Below are 16,243 nucleotides of genomic sequence, written 5' to 3'. Positions count from 1 at the left end.
CGCTGGAGGAGGGGGGCCGGGCCTGAGGGCCGGAGACCGAGCGGTGGAGACAGAGCAGGCTGAGGCGATGGAGGGCGACTGGGTGCCGTGGGGCAGCGAGCCGGAGTCTGGTCCCGGCCCGGGAGGCGGCGGAGGGATCCGCGAGCTGTGCCGGGGCTTTGGTCGCTACCGCCGCTACCTGGGGCGGCTGCGGCAGAACCTGCGCGACACGCAGAAGTTCTTCCGCGACCTCAGGGGCTCGCAGCCCCGCGACTGTCTCTCCTCCCCTGCGGAGGGTGGCGAGGCCGGGCGCGGCCCTGCCGGCGACGTCGCCGGGACCGGGCTGCCGGCGGGTAAGGAGGGCAAGCGGTAACGGAGACCGGGCCGGAGAGGCGAGCCGGGGGGCGGGCCGCGCCCCTGCCCCAGAGAAACAGGCCCGGGAAGAGGCGGCAAGTGGGAGGAGGGCGGCGTGGCGGGGCCGGGGGCCGGCCGACTGGCTGGCTCTCTGAGGTGCCGTGGGAGGGCGTCTCGGGTGGGGGAGGGGGCGCCGGGGCCCGGCCGGCGGGGCCGGGGGCGAGGGGCGCACGAGCCGGGGGTTTCAGGAGCGGGCTCGGAGGGACTGGCCGGCGGGGGCGGGAGCCGGGGGCCCCCGTTTGGAGGCGGCAGAGGTGGCGCCTAGGAAAGTTACTCTGAAATCGGAGGTGAGCAGTTGTGCTTAGAGTCCCAGTTCAGGGACGGTGGAGTGGCGGGGGGCGGGGTGGGTGCAGGATGGGCGGTAGGCGGGGACCCTCAGGACCCCAGGAGAGCAGGGGGCTCTAGTGGAGGTTTTGTGTGTGTGCGCGCGTGCTTGATTTTGTATGTGAAATATACGTCAATCATGAGGCAACTCTGAAGAAGTAAGGAATATAACTCTAAATGGGGCTGGAATCGCTAAAGGAAAGGGTATCTTATATCTGCCACGGTATTGCCAGAGATGGCGGCTTGCGCTTATGGTAAAGTTAGAGAGGGGAAGGATATCTCTCTCTCTTTTTTTTTTTGTCTTGAAATTTGACTTTTTTTGTCTTGAAACTTGATTCTCTCTGGCATGTATTAGAGACCTTAAAGCACTTAAAATCGTGCAGCGTCTTTGATCTTGCCTAATTTCTTGCTTCCTCTTAAACTGCTGTTGGTGGGAACAGGAGGGTTTGTTAACCACTTGGTCTAATTAGGAAATAACCGGTTGGATGGGAGAAAGGATTGGCGTCCCATGTAGTTAGATACCTTGGGATAACACAGCAAAGAGTCAGTGGGTTTCATTCAGTGATTCTCCAACGTGATTTTTCAATCACGTTTTCAATCTCCAACAGTGATTTTAGTGTCCTAAAACTAAAGTAAAATATATCTATCCCACAGATTGATTGAGTAGGTCTAGTGGGTGGGTCCTAAGAATCTAAATGCAAGCCATCCCGAAGGGATTCTGATGCAGGTGGGCCACAAACACACTTTCAGAAACAGTAATTTAGAGGCTGACGGCAAATTTGAACATGAGGCGTAGAATGCATTGAATTCTTAAACTCTTCAGAGTTCCTGTGTCAGGCCCTATATTTCCAAAGTTGGCATGTTTAATATCCTAAATTTGTCTGAAACTCCAAAAATGGTGATAAAATAACATTCTGATTGATGATATTTCACTTAATTGGCCTGGATGTAAATAAAAGAGCTTTTATTTATTTCCTAGGATACGTGGGAGGAGAGGGATGACTAGCTCTTCTGAAGTTGTGGTTTTGACATCTGCCCAGAGATTTGCTGTTGTAGAATGGACCCATAGAGGGGATTGATTTCTGTGAAGCTATGAGAAAACTGATTGTGTGAGAAGGGCGGATGTTTTCTGAGATGAGCCCCAGAATGTGTACTTTCACCCTCTTCCTCAGCAGTGCTTCTCAGCAGCTTTCCCTGCTCAGGTTTTCTTCTATCTTATCTTAAAAAGCCCTCTACTGCTGTAATTTTACAGCAGCTGTATATTTTAGAATTACTATTAAAAAAAAAGTAGATTCACCTCAGAGAGATGGAGGTTTTCAAGGCACATTGGTTGACTCTTGTTTTTATTCTTCAAATGCCAACTTAAGAAATGCAAATGCACCTTTGTATTTTGCCTCATTGGCTTTTCTAGTTGACTGCATCATGAACTCATCTTTGCGTGTTTAACTCTCTACACCCTCTGGAGTCTGTTCATCCAGAGTAAAAAGTAGGGGAGGGTACAGATGACAGGACTGGGAGCCTTTTGATTTTGTTCCATAAAGTGCTTCCATTAGATTAGAGTGGAGAGTTGGAGGTGAAAAGGAGAAATTAGAGAGGTGGCACCTACTATGTATATTTTGGGGATCTGATTTTCCCGACTGTTTAAGTGACTGTGTTAGAAAGTAGAAACCACTCCTTAAACGACAACTAATTCTTGTTCTCTCCCTTTACAGACCATCTCTTTACAAGGTCAAGTTCGTTCAGAAGTTCTCAACTTTCTTTTGTGAATATTGGTTTCTGATTAATAGGAACTTGAAATGTTAAGGAAAGGAACACTGCTAGCTTAACCTCATAAACCTCCTGAAGGTTTTAATCATTGTTTCAGAATGAAAGTGTCTTCTTGGTTGGAATGTAGTATGGTATTTGAGCAATTGAAGATCAAAGACTAACTAAATTTTTATTATTTCACTTTTAACCACAGAAGAGCTGGGGAGAACCCCCTAAATAATGCTTCTTTCTTAATTTTGACAGTTTTTTTACTTCACTGGGGGCAGTGTAAAGAGCATATAATGCACATGTACTTGATGTTTTAGAAGTTAAAAAGTAGGTGGAATAAAACTCTGAAATGAGAGTTGCTTAGCCTGTACAGGAAAAACTGAATTATAAATTGCTTTGATTCAGTTCCTCCTTTTAAAAAAAAAAAAAAAAAAAGCTTTATTTTTTATTTATTTATTTTTAACCGTGCTGGGTCTTCATTGTGATGCCCAGACTTCTCATTGTGGTGGCTTCTTGTGTTGTGGGGCACTCGGGCTTCAGTGGTTGCAGCACATGAGCTCAGTGGTGATGCATGGGCTTAGTTGTCCCATGGCATGTGGATTCTTTCCGGACCAGGAATTGAACCCTAGCATTGGCCACTGGACCGACAGGGAAGTCCCAGTTCCTCTTTTTCTTCCCAAATCATTGGCATTCTTTTCACTTAACTATGGGGGCTGAGAGCCTGTCTGTTGATTTACCTCTGTCACAGGGGTTCAAAGATAGTGAGATAAAGGCGTTGAGCACTTCTGGAGATAGGCAGAGTGGAGTATTGCAAAGTAGCAGAGGAAGTATTTTTCTTGTTTTCTGGTCCAGTAAGAGTTCCAAGCTGTTGCAGTGTATCATAAACCTCTCGATTTTAAGAAGTTGGAATTACTTGAATATGTTCAGTTGGATGGCTCTAGTCCTTTCCTCCTGTTTCTGGTCCTTACTGAGTGACCTTACTGTGATTTGACACTCTTTTCCTCATCTGAACATGGGGATTATAATAATAGTAGTTGCCTCTGGGTTTGTTGGGAGTTAATATATGTGTTTAGAACAGTGCCTGGTAAGGTGCTGTGTAAGTTTTAGCTATTAAAGATGGGCGCAATACAGGAGAGAAATGGCATGGACCTAACAGAAGCAGAAGATATTAAGAAGAGGTGGCAAGAATACACAGAAGAACTATACAAAAAAGATTTTCATGACCCAGATAACCACAATGGTGTGATCACTCACCTAGAGCCAGACATCCCAGAATGTAAAGTCAAGTGGGCCTTAGAAAGCATCACTACGAACAAAGCTAGTGGAGGTGATGGAATTCCAGTTGAGCTCTTTCAAATCGTAAAAGATGATGCTATGAAAGTGCTGCACTCAATATGCCAGCAAATTTGGAAAACTCAGCACTAGCCACAGGACTGGAAAAGGTCAGTTTTTATTCCAATCCCAAAGAAAGGCAATGCCAGAGAATGTTCAAACTACCACACAATTGCACTCATCTGACATGCTAGTGAAGTAATGCTCAAAATTCTCCAAGCCAGGCTTCAACAGTATGTGAACCAAGAACTTCCAGATGTTCAAGCTGGATTTAGAAAAGATAGAGGAACCAGAGATCAAATTGCCAACATCTGTTGGATCATTGAGAAAGCAAGAGAGTTCCAGAAAACCATCTGCTTCTGCTTTATTGACTACTCCAAAGCCTTTGACCTTGAGGATCACAACAAACTGTGGAAAATTCTTAAAGAGATGGGAATACCAGACCACCTTACCTGCCTCCTGAGAAATCTGTATGCAAGTCAAGAAGCAACAGTTAGAACCAGATGTGGAACAATAGACTGGTTTCAGATCGGGAAAGGAGTATGTCAAGGCTGTATATTTTCACCCTGCTTATTTAACTTCTATGCAGAGGACATCATTTGAAATGCTGAGCTAGATGAAGCACAAGCTGGAATCAAGATTGCCAGGAGAAATATCAGTAACCTCAGATATGCAGATGACACCACCCTTATGGCAGAAAGTGAAGAGGACCTAAAGAGCCTCTTAATGAAAGTGAAAGAGGAGAGTGAAAAAGTTGGCTTAAAGCTCATCATTCAGAAAACTAAGATCATAGCATCCAGTCCCATCACTCCATGGAAAACAGATGGGGAAACAGTGGAAACAGTGACAGACTTTATTTTTGGGGGCTCCAAAATCACTGCAGGTGGTGACTGCAGCCATGAAACTAAAAGACACTTACTCCTTGAAAGAAAAGCTATGACCAACCTAGACAGCATATTAAAAAGCAGAGACGTTACTTTGCCGACAAAGGTTGTCTAGTCAAAGCTGTGGTTTTTCTGGTAGTCATGTACAGATGTGAAAATTGGACCATAAAGAAGGCTTAGCACCAAAGAATCGATGCTTTTTGAACAGTGGTGTTGGAGAAGACTCTTGAGAGTCCCTTGGACTGCAAGGAGATCCAACCAGTCCGTCCTAAAGGAAATCAGTCCTGAATATTCATTGAAAGGACTGATGCTGAAGCTGAAAACTCCAGTACTTTGGCCACCTGATGCAAAGAACTGACTCATTGGAAAAGACCCTGATGCTGGGGGAAATTGAAGGCAGGAGGAGAAGGGGACGATAGGACGAGATGGTTGGATGGCATCAGTGACTCAATGGACATGAGTTTGGGCAAGCTCCGGGAGTTGGTGCTGGACAGGGAAGCCTGGCATGCTGCAGTCCATGGGGTCACAAAGAGTCAGACACGACTGAGCAACTGAAGTGAACTGATTATTAGTCAATAAACATTTAAGTATCTGGTATGGAGGGGTAAAGAATCAAATAAAAACATTGGCCTTGGATTAGTGGGGATCAGTGTTTCCATTCTATATTTTTCTCTTAAGAAAGATACAAATTATAGTTATCAATACTGTACACCTGTATGTTTATGTTGAATGAGAACAAAAAGGACTAAGAAAATCTGAACTTGTCCCTCTAGAAAGGTATAATCTTATCTCAACCATATACATGTGCAACAGATAAAGTAGAAAAATAGCAGAAAGCAAAAGTTAGATTATAAGCCTTTTAAGTAAGTTACAGTTCTTAGGCTGTTATAGCTTTTTGCCTTTGGTTCGTGAACAGCTTTGTTTCTCCAGCATCCTTCACCCTCCTTTGGTCACATCTGGTGTAAACTGGCTCCCAGAATTAAAAGAGAAGAAAAATGTGGTGTACCTATTGATTTAAGAAAAGCTTTTCTTAAGAAACAAAGTTGTTCTAGTAATTTGCATTGATCTATTTGGAAGAGCTGCCTCAGCATTTCAGCATAAGCTTAGGAGAGGTGGTGCTGTAAATGTGATTTTTAGTTATATTGCTTTTATTACCTTAAATGAACAAAACCCCATTTCCCCAAATATATCTAAAACTTTCACTTTCTTTGTTTTCTTCTGGCATGGAGGCAGTATCTGGTAGTCAAAAGTTTCAACCACTGTTGTTATTTGGTTTAACAAATGGGGGAAAAAAAAAAGAGTAGTCAATTGGGACCTCCCTGGTGGTCTAGTGGTTGGACTTCCTCTATTTCAATGCAGGGGGTAGGGGTTAGATCCCTGGTTGGGAACTAAGATCCCATATGCCATGTGGCAGCACCAAAAAAAAAAAAAAGGTAGTCAAAAGCAAGCACAGGCATTTGAATCAGATCTGAGTTCCTCTTCTAGTTCAGCCTTTTATTAACTGTGGGACTTAGGGCAAATTACTTAACCTATTATGGGCTTCCCTAGTGGCTCAGATGGTAAAGAATATGCCTGAAATGTGGGAGACCTGGGTTCCTGGATCGGGAAGGTCCCCTGGAGGAAAAAAATGGCAACCCACTCCAGTATCCTCGCCTGGAGAATCCCCATGGACAGGGGAGCCTGGTGGGCTACAGTCCATGGGGTCGCAAAGAGTGGGACATGACTGAGTGACTAAGCATAGCACTTAACCTATTGGAGTCTTGGTTTCTTCATATGTCAGATGGGAGTAATACAGAATGCCACATCTATTTGAAATGTCCAGAACAAGCAAATTTGTAAAGACAGAAAGTAGATTAATGATTTTGCCAGGGGATGAGGAGTAACTGCTAATAGGTATGGGATTTCTTCCTAGGGAATAAAAATGTTTTGGAATTAGATAAATGGTCAGGATTGTACAAGTTTGTGAATGTGCTGGAGACCACTAAATTGTATGGTTTAACAGAGTGAATTTTATGGTATGTGAATTTTATCTAAGTAAATAGAATGGGAATGATAATGTCTGCCTCACAAAGTTGTGACATTTAGAGATCATATAAAGCACATAGCACAGGCATATAGTTAGTGCTAAACACATGTGATGTTTGAGTATGTGTATGTGTGTATGTGTATGTACGTACTTGGTGAATGTTAGATTAGGAGGTTGACACTTGGGGATTGGGGGAAGAATAAGGGGAACAGAAGGATGGAGTGAGGGACAGAACAATTTTGAGCTGAAGCCAGATTTAGGCCCAGGTCTCTAAGCTCCTAGTTCAGTTCTGTGGCTCTTCCCTTCTTCTTTCCTGATCTGCCCATGAGACTGTAAAATGCACCCTTGCATTGGAGAGATCTTGTTACAAGTGAGTCATAACCCGGACTCTGCAGTTTGCCACGGAACGGTGTTTTACTTCAGTGGGAGATTTTATCTGATTGAGTGAGTATAGTGTGACACTACCTACTCAAGCTTCTTATTCCAGTTTCCAGTCCCTTCCATTCCCCTTCCTAATCTTCCTTTGCTAGGATAATCTATTTTCCATGGAATGGGGGTAGCCCACCACTAAAAAAGCTTGGATAATTCTGCCTGCTCTTGAAAGAAAAGACATTACTACCTTTAAGATGGTCATCATTTGCAACATGCTTAGTTTAGTCTTAAAAGTCATTTCTGATTTCAGTATGGTTAGTTCTTCAGCCTTGTGAGTAGCATTTAAAGAAAGCATCGATTTAAATAAAACTCAGTTCTGGTCTTTAAATTTTGTTTTGCTCTGTCCACTTTCCAGCATCAGCATTTATTTTTCCATGCCTTTCTGTCTCACTAGGTTAAGGCAACAAAGAATCTTCCCACAACAAATGCACTTCTCAAAAGCAATCTTTTGAAAATAGAGCCTCAAAAAATATGTTATTGAAGTAAATTTCACCTTAAACCTATTGCTCAGTTCCTATAGGCTTTAGACATATAGACCATGCTTGTATTTATTTATTTGTATGATAACTATGAATATATTTGTCTTATCTCACCTGCTAGACCGTGAATTCTTAATGGTAAAGATGTGTTTTAGTCATCTTTGTATCCCTGCAATGCCTACTGTAGTACATAACAGACAAATTAGTATCTGTTAAATCGTTTCCATGTCTGGTTGATTATTGGAATGATGTGTTTTTCCACTTCAGGACATTTTTCCCCCATGAAGGATACACTATTTTGTATATTTGCCCACATTTTCCTGTCTGGGTCCCTAAAAAAGAGCAATAATAAGCATTTGATAGATGACTAATTAGGCTAGAGCTGCCAGTATCCCAAAGAATGAGTTTTGTGTCGCAAATAATTAGTTGCATGCAATATCAGAGCTTCACCATGATATAGGAAATAAGTCCTTAATATTCATTCACTCAGCAAATCTTTATTAATACCTAACTCTATACTGGCTTCAGGACACTCAATAGTGAAGCACTGTCCAATTAATTGATGTTTTTATTTTTAAGTTGAGGTTATGAAAGAAAGAAGGGTTAGCGTTTCATTGTGTACCCTCTGAAGAATTTCTTACACATTGGGGTTTCCCGCTTAACCGTCAGTCTTTGAGGGCATAAGGATAAGGCATATGAGAAGTTCTAAGATTAAATGGTATTGACAAAAACAGGAGTTGAGATGCTTCACTAACTTTCTGACAGTACAGGAGAATTAGCCCCAGTCTATCTTTGATGGAATAACTATAATTGTCTTGTTTGCATGGTTCAAAAGAAGAATGCATTCATGAAGATTGTGGTTACAGTGTCTTTCATCTTCGTCAGAGCTTACTCACAGGGGAGCCAATGTGAAGAGTGTGAGGTGTGTGGGTGGATGTGGTTTTTTCTCTTAACAGTTTTAAGATCTGAGGTGAACTTGCTGTTTACTTGTTGTAGGAAAATAGTTCACCTCCAGGGATGGTCCAGGGAATTTGAAACGCGTCATTCATATTAATAACAAGAGTGTAGAGTCCTTGTGAAAGATACAGCTTTTCTTTCATGACTTTCAGATGTCTGGAGTCTCCTGTAGGATTTTTGGTCTAAGCGTAGGCCACCCCATGCTTGAAAATTGACTGCATTCTTTGCCAAGTGGGGAGTCTGATAATCTTGGGGTTCCTGGAACTTGATACTTTAACAGAACAGATGTAGCAGTGACTGAGATATGTGCTCCCTTGCTTAAATCAGCCTCTCTGAGAAAGTCTTCTCCTAATATTCCTCCAAAAGATTGAAGGCAGGAGGAAGAGGGGACGACAGAGGATGAGATGTTTGGATGTCATCACCAACTTGATGGACATGAGTTTGAGAAAGCTCTGGGAGTTGGTGATGGACAAGGAAGCCTGGCGTGCTGCAGTCCATGGGGTCACAAAGAGTTGGACACAACTGAGCGACTGGACTGCACCGAATATTCCTCCAAAGGCCAAATGAAAACTCTATGAAGGAAAGTTGGTCAGAGCATGGGGGCTCTGAATTCCCTGTGGGCCCCTGGTTGAATTGAATATCACGTGCGGTACCTTCTTCTATGGTGTTTAGTAGGCAGTGTGAGTGGTTTGGATGTATCCCCAGCCTGGGGTGCCATGTGGCTGTGGGAACCTTTTGACCACAAGTCTTTGAAGTTGGGCTTTATAATGTGTTTCTGTTCTCTGGGCAGGAAGATGGGAAGTAGAGCTTGAGGGATTGTTTTGCTTTTCACTTGTTTTATATAAGGCATCAAAACTATCCCAAAGAATAATGAAGCTTATGTATTCATAAAAGCCTTTGATAGTTAAAAAAAAAAAAAAAAAAACCTCTTAAAAAATGCTTTTATCACTTTTATTTTACTCAGATATAAAAAAAGGTCTAATTTTAGCTTCATCAGATTAAAACTTGAGTGTGTTATTTATGCCAGACAGCTTTTACCCTTTCTGGGTCATATAATGGAAGAGAATTACATTTCCCAGGATTGTTTTGGTGAAGCCAAATTTTCCAAACTAGAGAGACTTAAGTAAGGCCAAATCATAAAAGCAACTAGGTAATGAGACTAATTTGAGTTAAAAGCTCCGTGTTTATTCAAATCAGAGGGAGAGTAACTAAACCAATATGGAGTTTACTTTTTAGGAATATTCTATATGATATACTCTACCCATAACTTTTAATGGGGGCTTCCCTTGTGGCTCAAGATGGTGAAGAATTTGTCTGCAATGCAGGAGACCCGAGTTTGATTCCTGGGTTGGGGAGATCCTCTCAAAGAGAATGGCTACCCTCTGCAGTATTCTTGGCCTGGAGAATTCCATGAACAGAGGAGCCTGGTGGGCTACAGTCCATGGGGTCACAAAGAGTCAGAAGTGACTGAACGACTAACACATACGTAACTTTTAATGTTATGGAGATAAGTAGGGGCAAGGAAGGCAGGAAGAACATGGGGGAAATAGCTAGTAGGAGAGAAGTCATTCTTTTGGCATGTAAGAACCCCCTGGGAAGACCTGTTTCAGTTTCTCCTGATGGAAGAGTCCTGCTTCTCTGCTGCCTCTTACTCCATGAAGAGAGGTGCAGAAATTCTGCTACTGCAGCTTGGAAACATAGTTTGTTGGCATATGATACCGAGGAGGCCTGAGCTGCAGTGGAGGTGTGTTCCCTACTGCTGAGTAATCAGAAGGCCACTGTAGGCAGTGCAAGCTCGAGCTGCTTCTGGAGGCTTATTGTTCAGTGAACTGGTTGGTTTTAGGTTACTTTGATCAAAATGGGCTTCCCTGGTAGCTCAGACGGTAGAGCGTCCGCCTGCAATGTGGGAGACCTGGGTTCAATCCCCAGGTCGGGAAGCTCCCCTGGAGAAGGAAATGGCAACCCACTCCAGTACTCTTGCCTGGAAAATTCCATGGATGGAGGAGCCTGGTAGGCTACAGTCCATGGAGTTGCAAAGAGTCGGACACTGCTGAGCAACTTGAGTGGTTCATCAGAGTATCCTGTCCTGGAGAGGGTATTTTGTCTACCCCTGCTTAGTCTTAAAGACTTGGGTTCTAAATCTGATCCTGAACTACTGACTTACAGGAGTGCCTTGGACTTCCCAGACTCAGATCTGGCATCAGTAAACCGTCCCTGGAAGACTGAGGAGACAGAAAGTAATGGGCAGAAGTGGGGACAGTGAAGAAACTTCTTGTTTAAATTCTGCTGTTACTGTGTATAATATACCTTCTTCCTGCTGGGTTTTTTTTTTTGATGAGTAGAATTCTGTCTCTTAATCTCTTTTCTCTGAGATCCAGACCTAGATATATTTTGTTCATTATCCTTTTGGCTTCTTTTTAAAATTATTTTGGAATAATTTCAAGTTTATGTAAATGTCACTGGAACTACTACAAAGAGCTCTCATACCCATGCCATGCAGGCTCCCCAGTTGTTTTTACTGCATTTGCCCCATCACCCAGTTTCTCTCTGTTCCTATTACATGTATATATTTTTGTGAACCTTGTGAAAATGAGCTCTCGAAAGCTAGATAGCTCTTATCTCCTCTGAACACTTGCAGTGTACATTTCTTCCAAACAAGGACATGCTTTTACATATTAGCATTTGCTATTGTTCAGCCGCTTGGTTGTGTCCCACTCTTTGCAACCCCGTGGACTGAAGCTCTCCAGGCTTCCCTGTCCTTCAGTGTTTCCCAGAGTTTGCTCAGATTCACGTCCATTGAATCGATGAAGCTATCCAACCGTCTCATCTTCTCTCGCCCTGTTCTCCTGCCCTCAACCTTTCCCAGCATCAGGGTCTTTTCCAATGAGTCGGCTTTTCGCATTACGTGGCCTAAGTGCTTCAGCTTCAGCATCAGTCCTTCCAGTGAATATTCAGGATTGATTTCCTTTAGGATTGACTGGTTTGATCTCCTTGCTGTGCAAGGGACTCTCAAGAGTCTTCTCCAGTGCAATTCAAAAGCATCAGTTCTTCAGCACTCAGGCTTCTTTATGGTCCAACTCTCACATCTGTACGTGACTACTGGAAAAACCATAGCTTTGACTATATGGACCTTTGTCAGCAAAGTGGTATCTCTGCTTTTTAATACTCCCTCTAGGTTTGTCATAGCTTTCCTTCCAAGAAGCAAGTGTCCTTTAATTTCATGGCTGCAGTTACCATGTGCAGTGATTTTGGAGCCCGCGAAAAAGTCTGTCACTGCTTGCGCTTTTTCCCCATCTATTTGCTATGAAGTGATGGAACCAGATGCCATGATCTTTGCTTTTTGAATGTTGAATTTTAAGCCAGCTTTTTCACTCTCCTCTTTCACCTTCATCAAAAGGCTCTTTAGTTCCTCTTCACTTTCTGCCATTAGAGTGGTATCATCTGCATATTTGAGGTTGTTGATATTTCTCCCAGCTTACCTTGATTCCAGTTTGTGATTCATCAAACTTGGCATTTTGCATGATGTACTCTGCATATAAGTTAAATAAGCAGGATGACAATTTACAGCCTTGTCATACTCCTTTCGTAATTTTGAACCAGTCCTTCGTTCCATGTCCTATTCTAACTATTGGTTCCTGATCTGCATACTGGTTTCTCAGGAAGCAGATAAGGTGGTCTGGTATTCCCATCTCTTTAAGAGTTTTCCACAGTTTGCTGTGATCCACATAGTCAAAGGCTTTCACTGTGATCCAATGAATGTTGGCAATTTGATCTCTGGTTTCTCCGCCTTTTCTAAATCCAGCTTATATATCTGGAAGTTTTCGGTTCATGTGTTGCTGAAGCCTAACTTGAAGGATTTTGAGCATAACCTTATGTTTCAGCGTGTAGCTCCCTAAATCAGGAAATCAACAATGAGTCAGTACTACCATTCAGTCTACAGACCCCATTTAAGTTTTGCCAACTTTTCCAATAATGTTTTTTTCTTTTTTATCCAGGATCCTGTCCAGGAGCACGTTGCATTTCGTTGTTAATGTCTCTTTAGACTCACTCACTGTGGACAGTCTTTCGGCCTTTCCCTGGCATTTATATCCTTGACAGGTTTAAAGAGCAGGCTTTACATTCTATGGGATGACCCTTAGCCTGGATTGAGCTGTTTCCTTGTGAGTAAACTCAGGTCATGAGCTCTCAGCAGGATCAGGCACAGAAATGATGTGATGTACAGTCATTATCAGGGGTACATGATGTCTTTCATCCACTGTTTTTAGATGTTAAACTTGATATCTGGTCATGTCAGTGCCCTTTACATTTCTTTATCTTCAAGTCACTGTTCTTCCTTTTCCAATTGATTAGTCTTTTGTGGGAAGGTGTTCTAAGATTTCAGTGATAATCTTGTTCCTGAAGATATCTCCTACCACTGGACCTAGTGTCCATTGACAATACCACCTGCCTCAGTTGAAGGAAATGGCACCCCACTCCAGTACTCTTGCCTGGAAAATCCCATGGACACAGGAGCCTGTTGGGCTGCAGTCCGTGGGGTTGCAAAGAGTTGGCACGACCTAGCACAGGCACAAGCACCTGCCTCGGTGGTTTTTCTAACCTGTGTTTCCTCTGTATGTCTTAGTGTTTGGGATGGAAGAGCGTTCCTTTTCCACTGTTTGTTTATTGTTTATACCAATGTGGACTTCTGAATTTTTTCAATGGACTTTAATTTCTTCTTCTTATTTAAAAAATTTTTTCATGCTTAAATTGTCCCAAGTCTGGTCAGTAAGCCCTGCTTTGGGCTGCTTCCTGTGTCTCTTTAACACATTCCCACCATTGGATCATTCTTAATGGTTAGTAGCTGAAAGATGCCTTCCCTCAGTGAAGCATGGGGTTGGCTTCCTGAAGAGCTGCTTCTACCTCTGCATCCCATAAATCACAGCTTCAGCTGCCTTTCTGTTCGCTCTGCAGCGTGGCCAGCCTCAGGAGCAGTTTCTCCTGGAATGGAACATGTCAGCAGGCTGCTGAGTGCAGTCTCTTGGCTTCACATAGCTCCCAGGAGATATAAGTCTTTGGCCGGGCAGTGGTGGTGTTATGTCCTCTTTCCAGGTCCAGTCCAGTCTGCTTTTCAAACTCTATTCAGGATCTTAACATGACCCCCAGGTAGGATAGCTTGAATGACGTTTCTGCCTGCTTGACTTCCGGCTGCCAAGAGTGTTGGCTACTTGAGTATGTTTCCGTCGCTCATCTTCAAAAACCATCCCTTTCGAGCAAAATGCCTTGTATTACTTGATCCTGACAATTCTGAAACCCAGACTACCTAAGCATATGTTTTCCTTAAATGGGAATACCTCCTCTATAATTCAGAATCCTTTAAATTTAGCTGAAGGTCAGAGAGCTTGTTTGGAAATGATAAATGTTTCTTGGCAGAATTATTTCTCTGTCAACTCCTGGGGTTTTTTGTAGCTCAGTACTTTGAAGCTTGTAGTAGAATTGGCTGTAGTAGGACTGATTGATTTCTCAACTTAGGATTTGTTCTTTACTCTTGTCACACGTAGTTAATAAGAAATAAAACATCACTACTTATTTGTGGATATGCAACTTTGTGTCACTGATTACTTCAGTGACTTACAAAATCTTTTGTACTTCAGTCACTTACAGAGAGGACTTCAAGTTCAGTATTAAAGGTGACGTAAAAAAACTTTACCAAAGGAGGGAAATCCTTGGATATCAGGAACAAGTACTGCAGTAGTAACCCTGCTGAGACCTGAATTGATGCTGAAGCCCCTTCAACCTTAGGAGCTGCAAGAATAGGAAGCAAAGATAGAGTTCCACTTCACCCACTCCATATGGCACCTCCCCTCTTTGGCCATGGACTGTGCCTTACTCTGGCCTTCACTCGTACCATTGTTTGGGGTAGAAAACAGGCACGAAGGAGAGTGTGCTGCTCTAAATCCACCACAGTAAGTCCCCTCCCTACACATCCTGTTCCGGGAGTGCGTTCGTAAGTCCAGTTTATTTGTAAGTCCGAGAAAGCTAGCCTAGGTACCCAACTCACACAAGTGGCTATATAGTACTTTACTCTAATACGTCTGTATAATGCTTTTCACACAATACATAAAAAACAAAAAATAAGTCATTTTTGACAGTTAAAAACCATTCAGTTTTATTAATATATATTCATTTCACATATAGTCGAAATAAAACCTTTTACAATTCATTGTGTTGATTAAAATGCAGATTACAGGCTCTCAGAAACATTTTATGTGACTTAATGACGATTATGATTTATGTGATTTACAAAATGGAGGTTAATCATTTAGTAAGTATGGATGTACATTAATTACAAGTAGAAAAGTCATTTTTAATGTTACAGTACAGTATGTTGAAAAGTATGGTACAGCAGCTGGCATACAGGGGCTGGCATCGAGTGAACAGGCGAAAAGAGTTGCTGACTGGAGGAGGGAGAGGAGGGGGGAGATGGTGGAGCTGAGGATCGTCAGCAACAGGAGACAGAGAACAAACTGCAGTTTCACTCGCGCCTGATGATTGTGGCACAGCTTCTGGTTTCTTGCTGGATTCTATTCTATCTACCCTCTTGAAAAAACGACCCAGTGATGTCTGGATAGTAGCTCTCCTACCTTATCATAGATGACGCAGTAGCAGCGGTTTGCATTCTGAAGGGCTGCTGCAGTCTTCATGTACCGATATGTTTGGTTCCCATGCCTCAGAGACTGACAGCGCCTCCTCAGATAGAACTAACATATGTGACTGGACGTGCGAATACATGTTATCTTTGACAGTTTGCAGCTTGAAGGTTTGTATGTAGGGGATTTGCTGTACTCTAAAAACAATTTAAACAAAGTACCTGCCCTAATGTATCACTAGATACATCAGTTGTGACTAGCATTACTTCCCGCCAGCTCCACCTTAACTTCAACCCAAAGGGTAATACAGACTGACTGATGAGAGGGGTAACAAGTTTCTCTGAAAAGTACCTACTTTTTTTTTTTTTTTTTTTTAAAGAAAAGGGACTCTAAGAGCTCTTAGGTAGAATAACATTTTAAAAAAGTGTTCACCACCTAGTGGTAATACTGTCTTTTCCCCCCAGACTTTATTCCCCATGGTCTTGGGCAGTTTTTATAAGGAATCTCTCAGTCTGTTTTTAATTGGAGTCCTGCAACTACTAAGTTGTGTTTGGCCCCACATTGGGAGAAAGTGTGGTAGGGGTGTAGGGGAGGAAAAATTTCCGCTCTTGGCTCTTGTTATCTCCACCTGGGCCTAAGAATTAAACTGACATTAGACAGATAAACAGGAGAAGAGCATAAATACATTGTTGAATTTTATCTGTAAGGTGGGAGTCCTCAGAAAAGAATGAAGACCCAAAGAAACAGAGTTGTGCTTTTGTGTACTGAATTGGACAAAGAGAAGTAAAGTAGGAGAAGGTGACAGGGCAGTTAACGGTGGGGGAGTAACTAGCAAGACGCTGGTTAGTGTAACGAGGCAGATTTTTCTTGACCTCGACTCCAGTAGTAAGGGTGTTGCTTTCCTCTGTTACAGGGAGGACATCTTCCCAGTGAGGGTTTTATTTCTTGCTTTCAAGAAGAGAAAAGGGAGGTCAGAGTGCCCTTCTCATCCTGCTGTTTGTTCAGTGCCTTTAGCTCAAAGCATCCTTATGCCAA

At 42.8% G+C, this 16,243-nt stretch overlaps 1 protein-coding gene and 1 non-coding gene across 2 annotated transcripts in view; both read left to right on the top strand.

Moving 5' to 3' along the window:
* DSTYK (dual serine/threonine and tyrosine protein kinase) overlaps positions 1-16,243 on the top strand; it is a 50,325-nt gene continuing 34,082 nt past the window's right edge. Inside the window, exon 1 of the mRNA XM_061159907.1 lies at positions 1-332. Within this exon, the coding sequence (XP_061015890.1) occupies positions 68-332 (265 nt within the window). The 5' untranslated portion in view covers positions 1-67. The remainder of the gene's footprint in view (positions 333-16,243) is intronic.
* On the top strand, positions 10,448-10,519 carry TRNAC-GCA (transfer RNA cysteine (anticodon GCA)). Its single transcript has one exon. It is a non-coding gene; the product is annotated as a tRNA-Cys (tRNA).

This window comes from Dama dama, chromosome 14 (genome assembly GCF_033118175.1).
Source record: "Dama dama isolate Ldn47 chromosome 14, ASM3311817v1, whole genome shotgun sequence".
Lineage (NCBI taxonomy): Eukaryota > Metazoa > Chordata > Mammalia > Artiodactyla > Cervidae > Dama > Dama dama.
The sequence above is the reverse complement of the archived record's forward strand: the minus strand, read 5'-3'. Positions and strand labels throughout refer to the sequence as shown.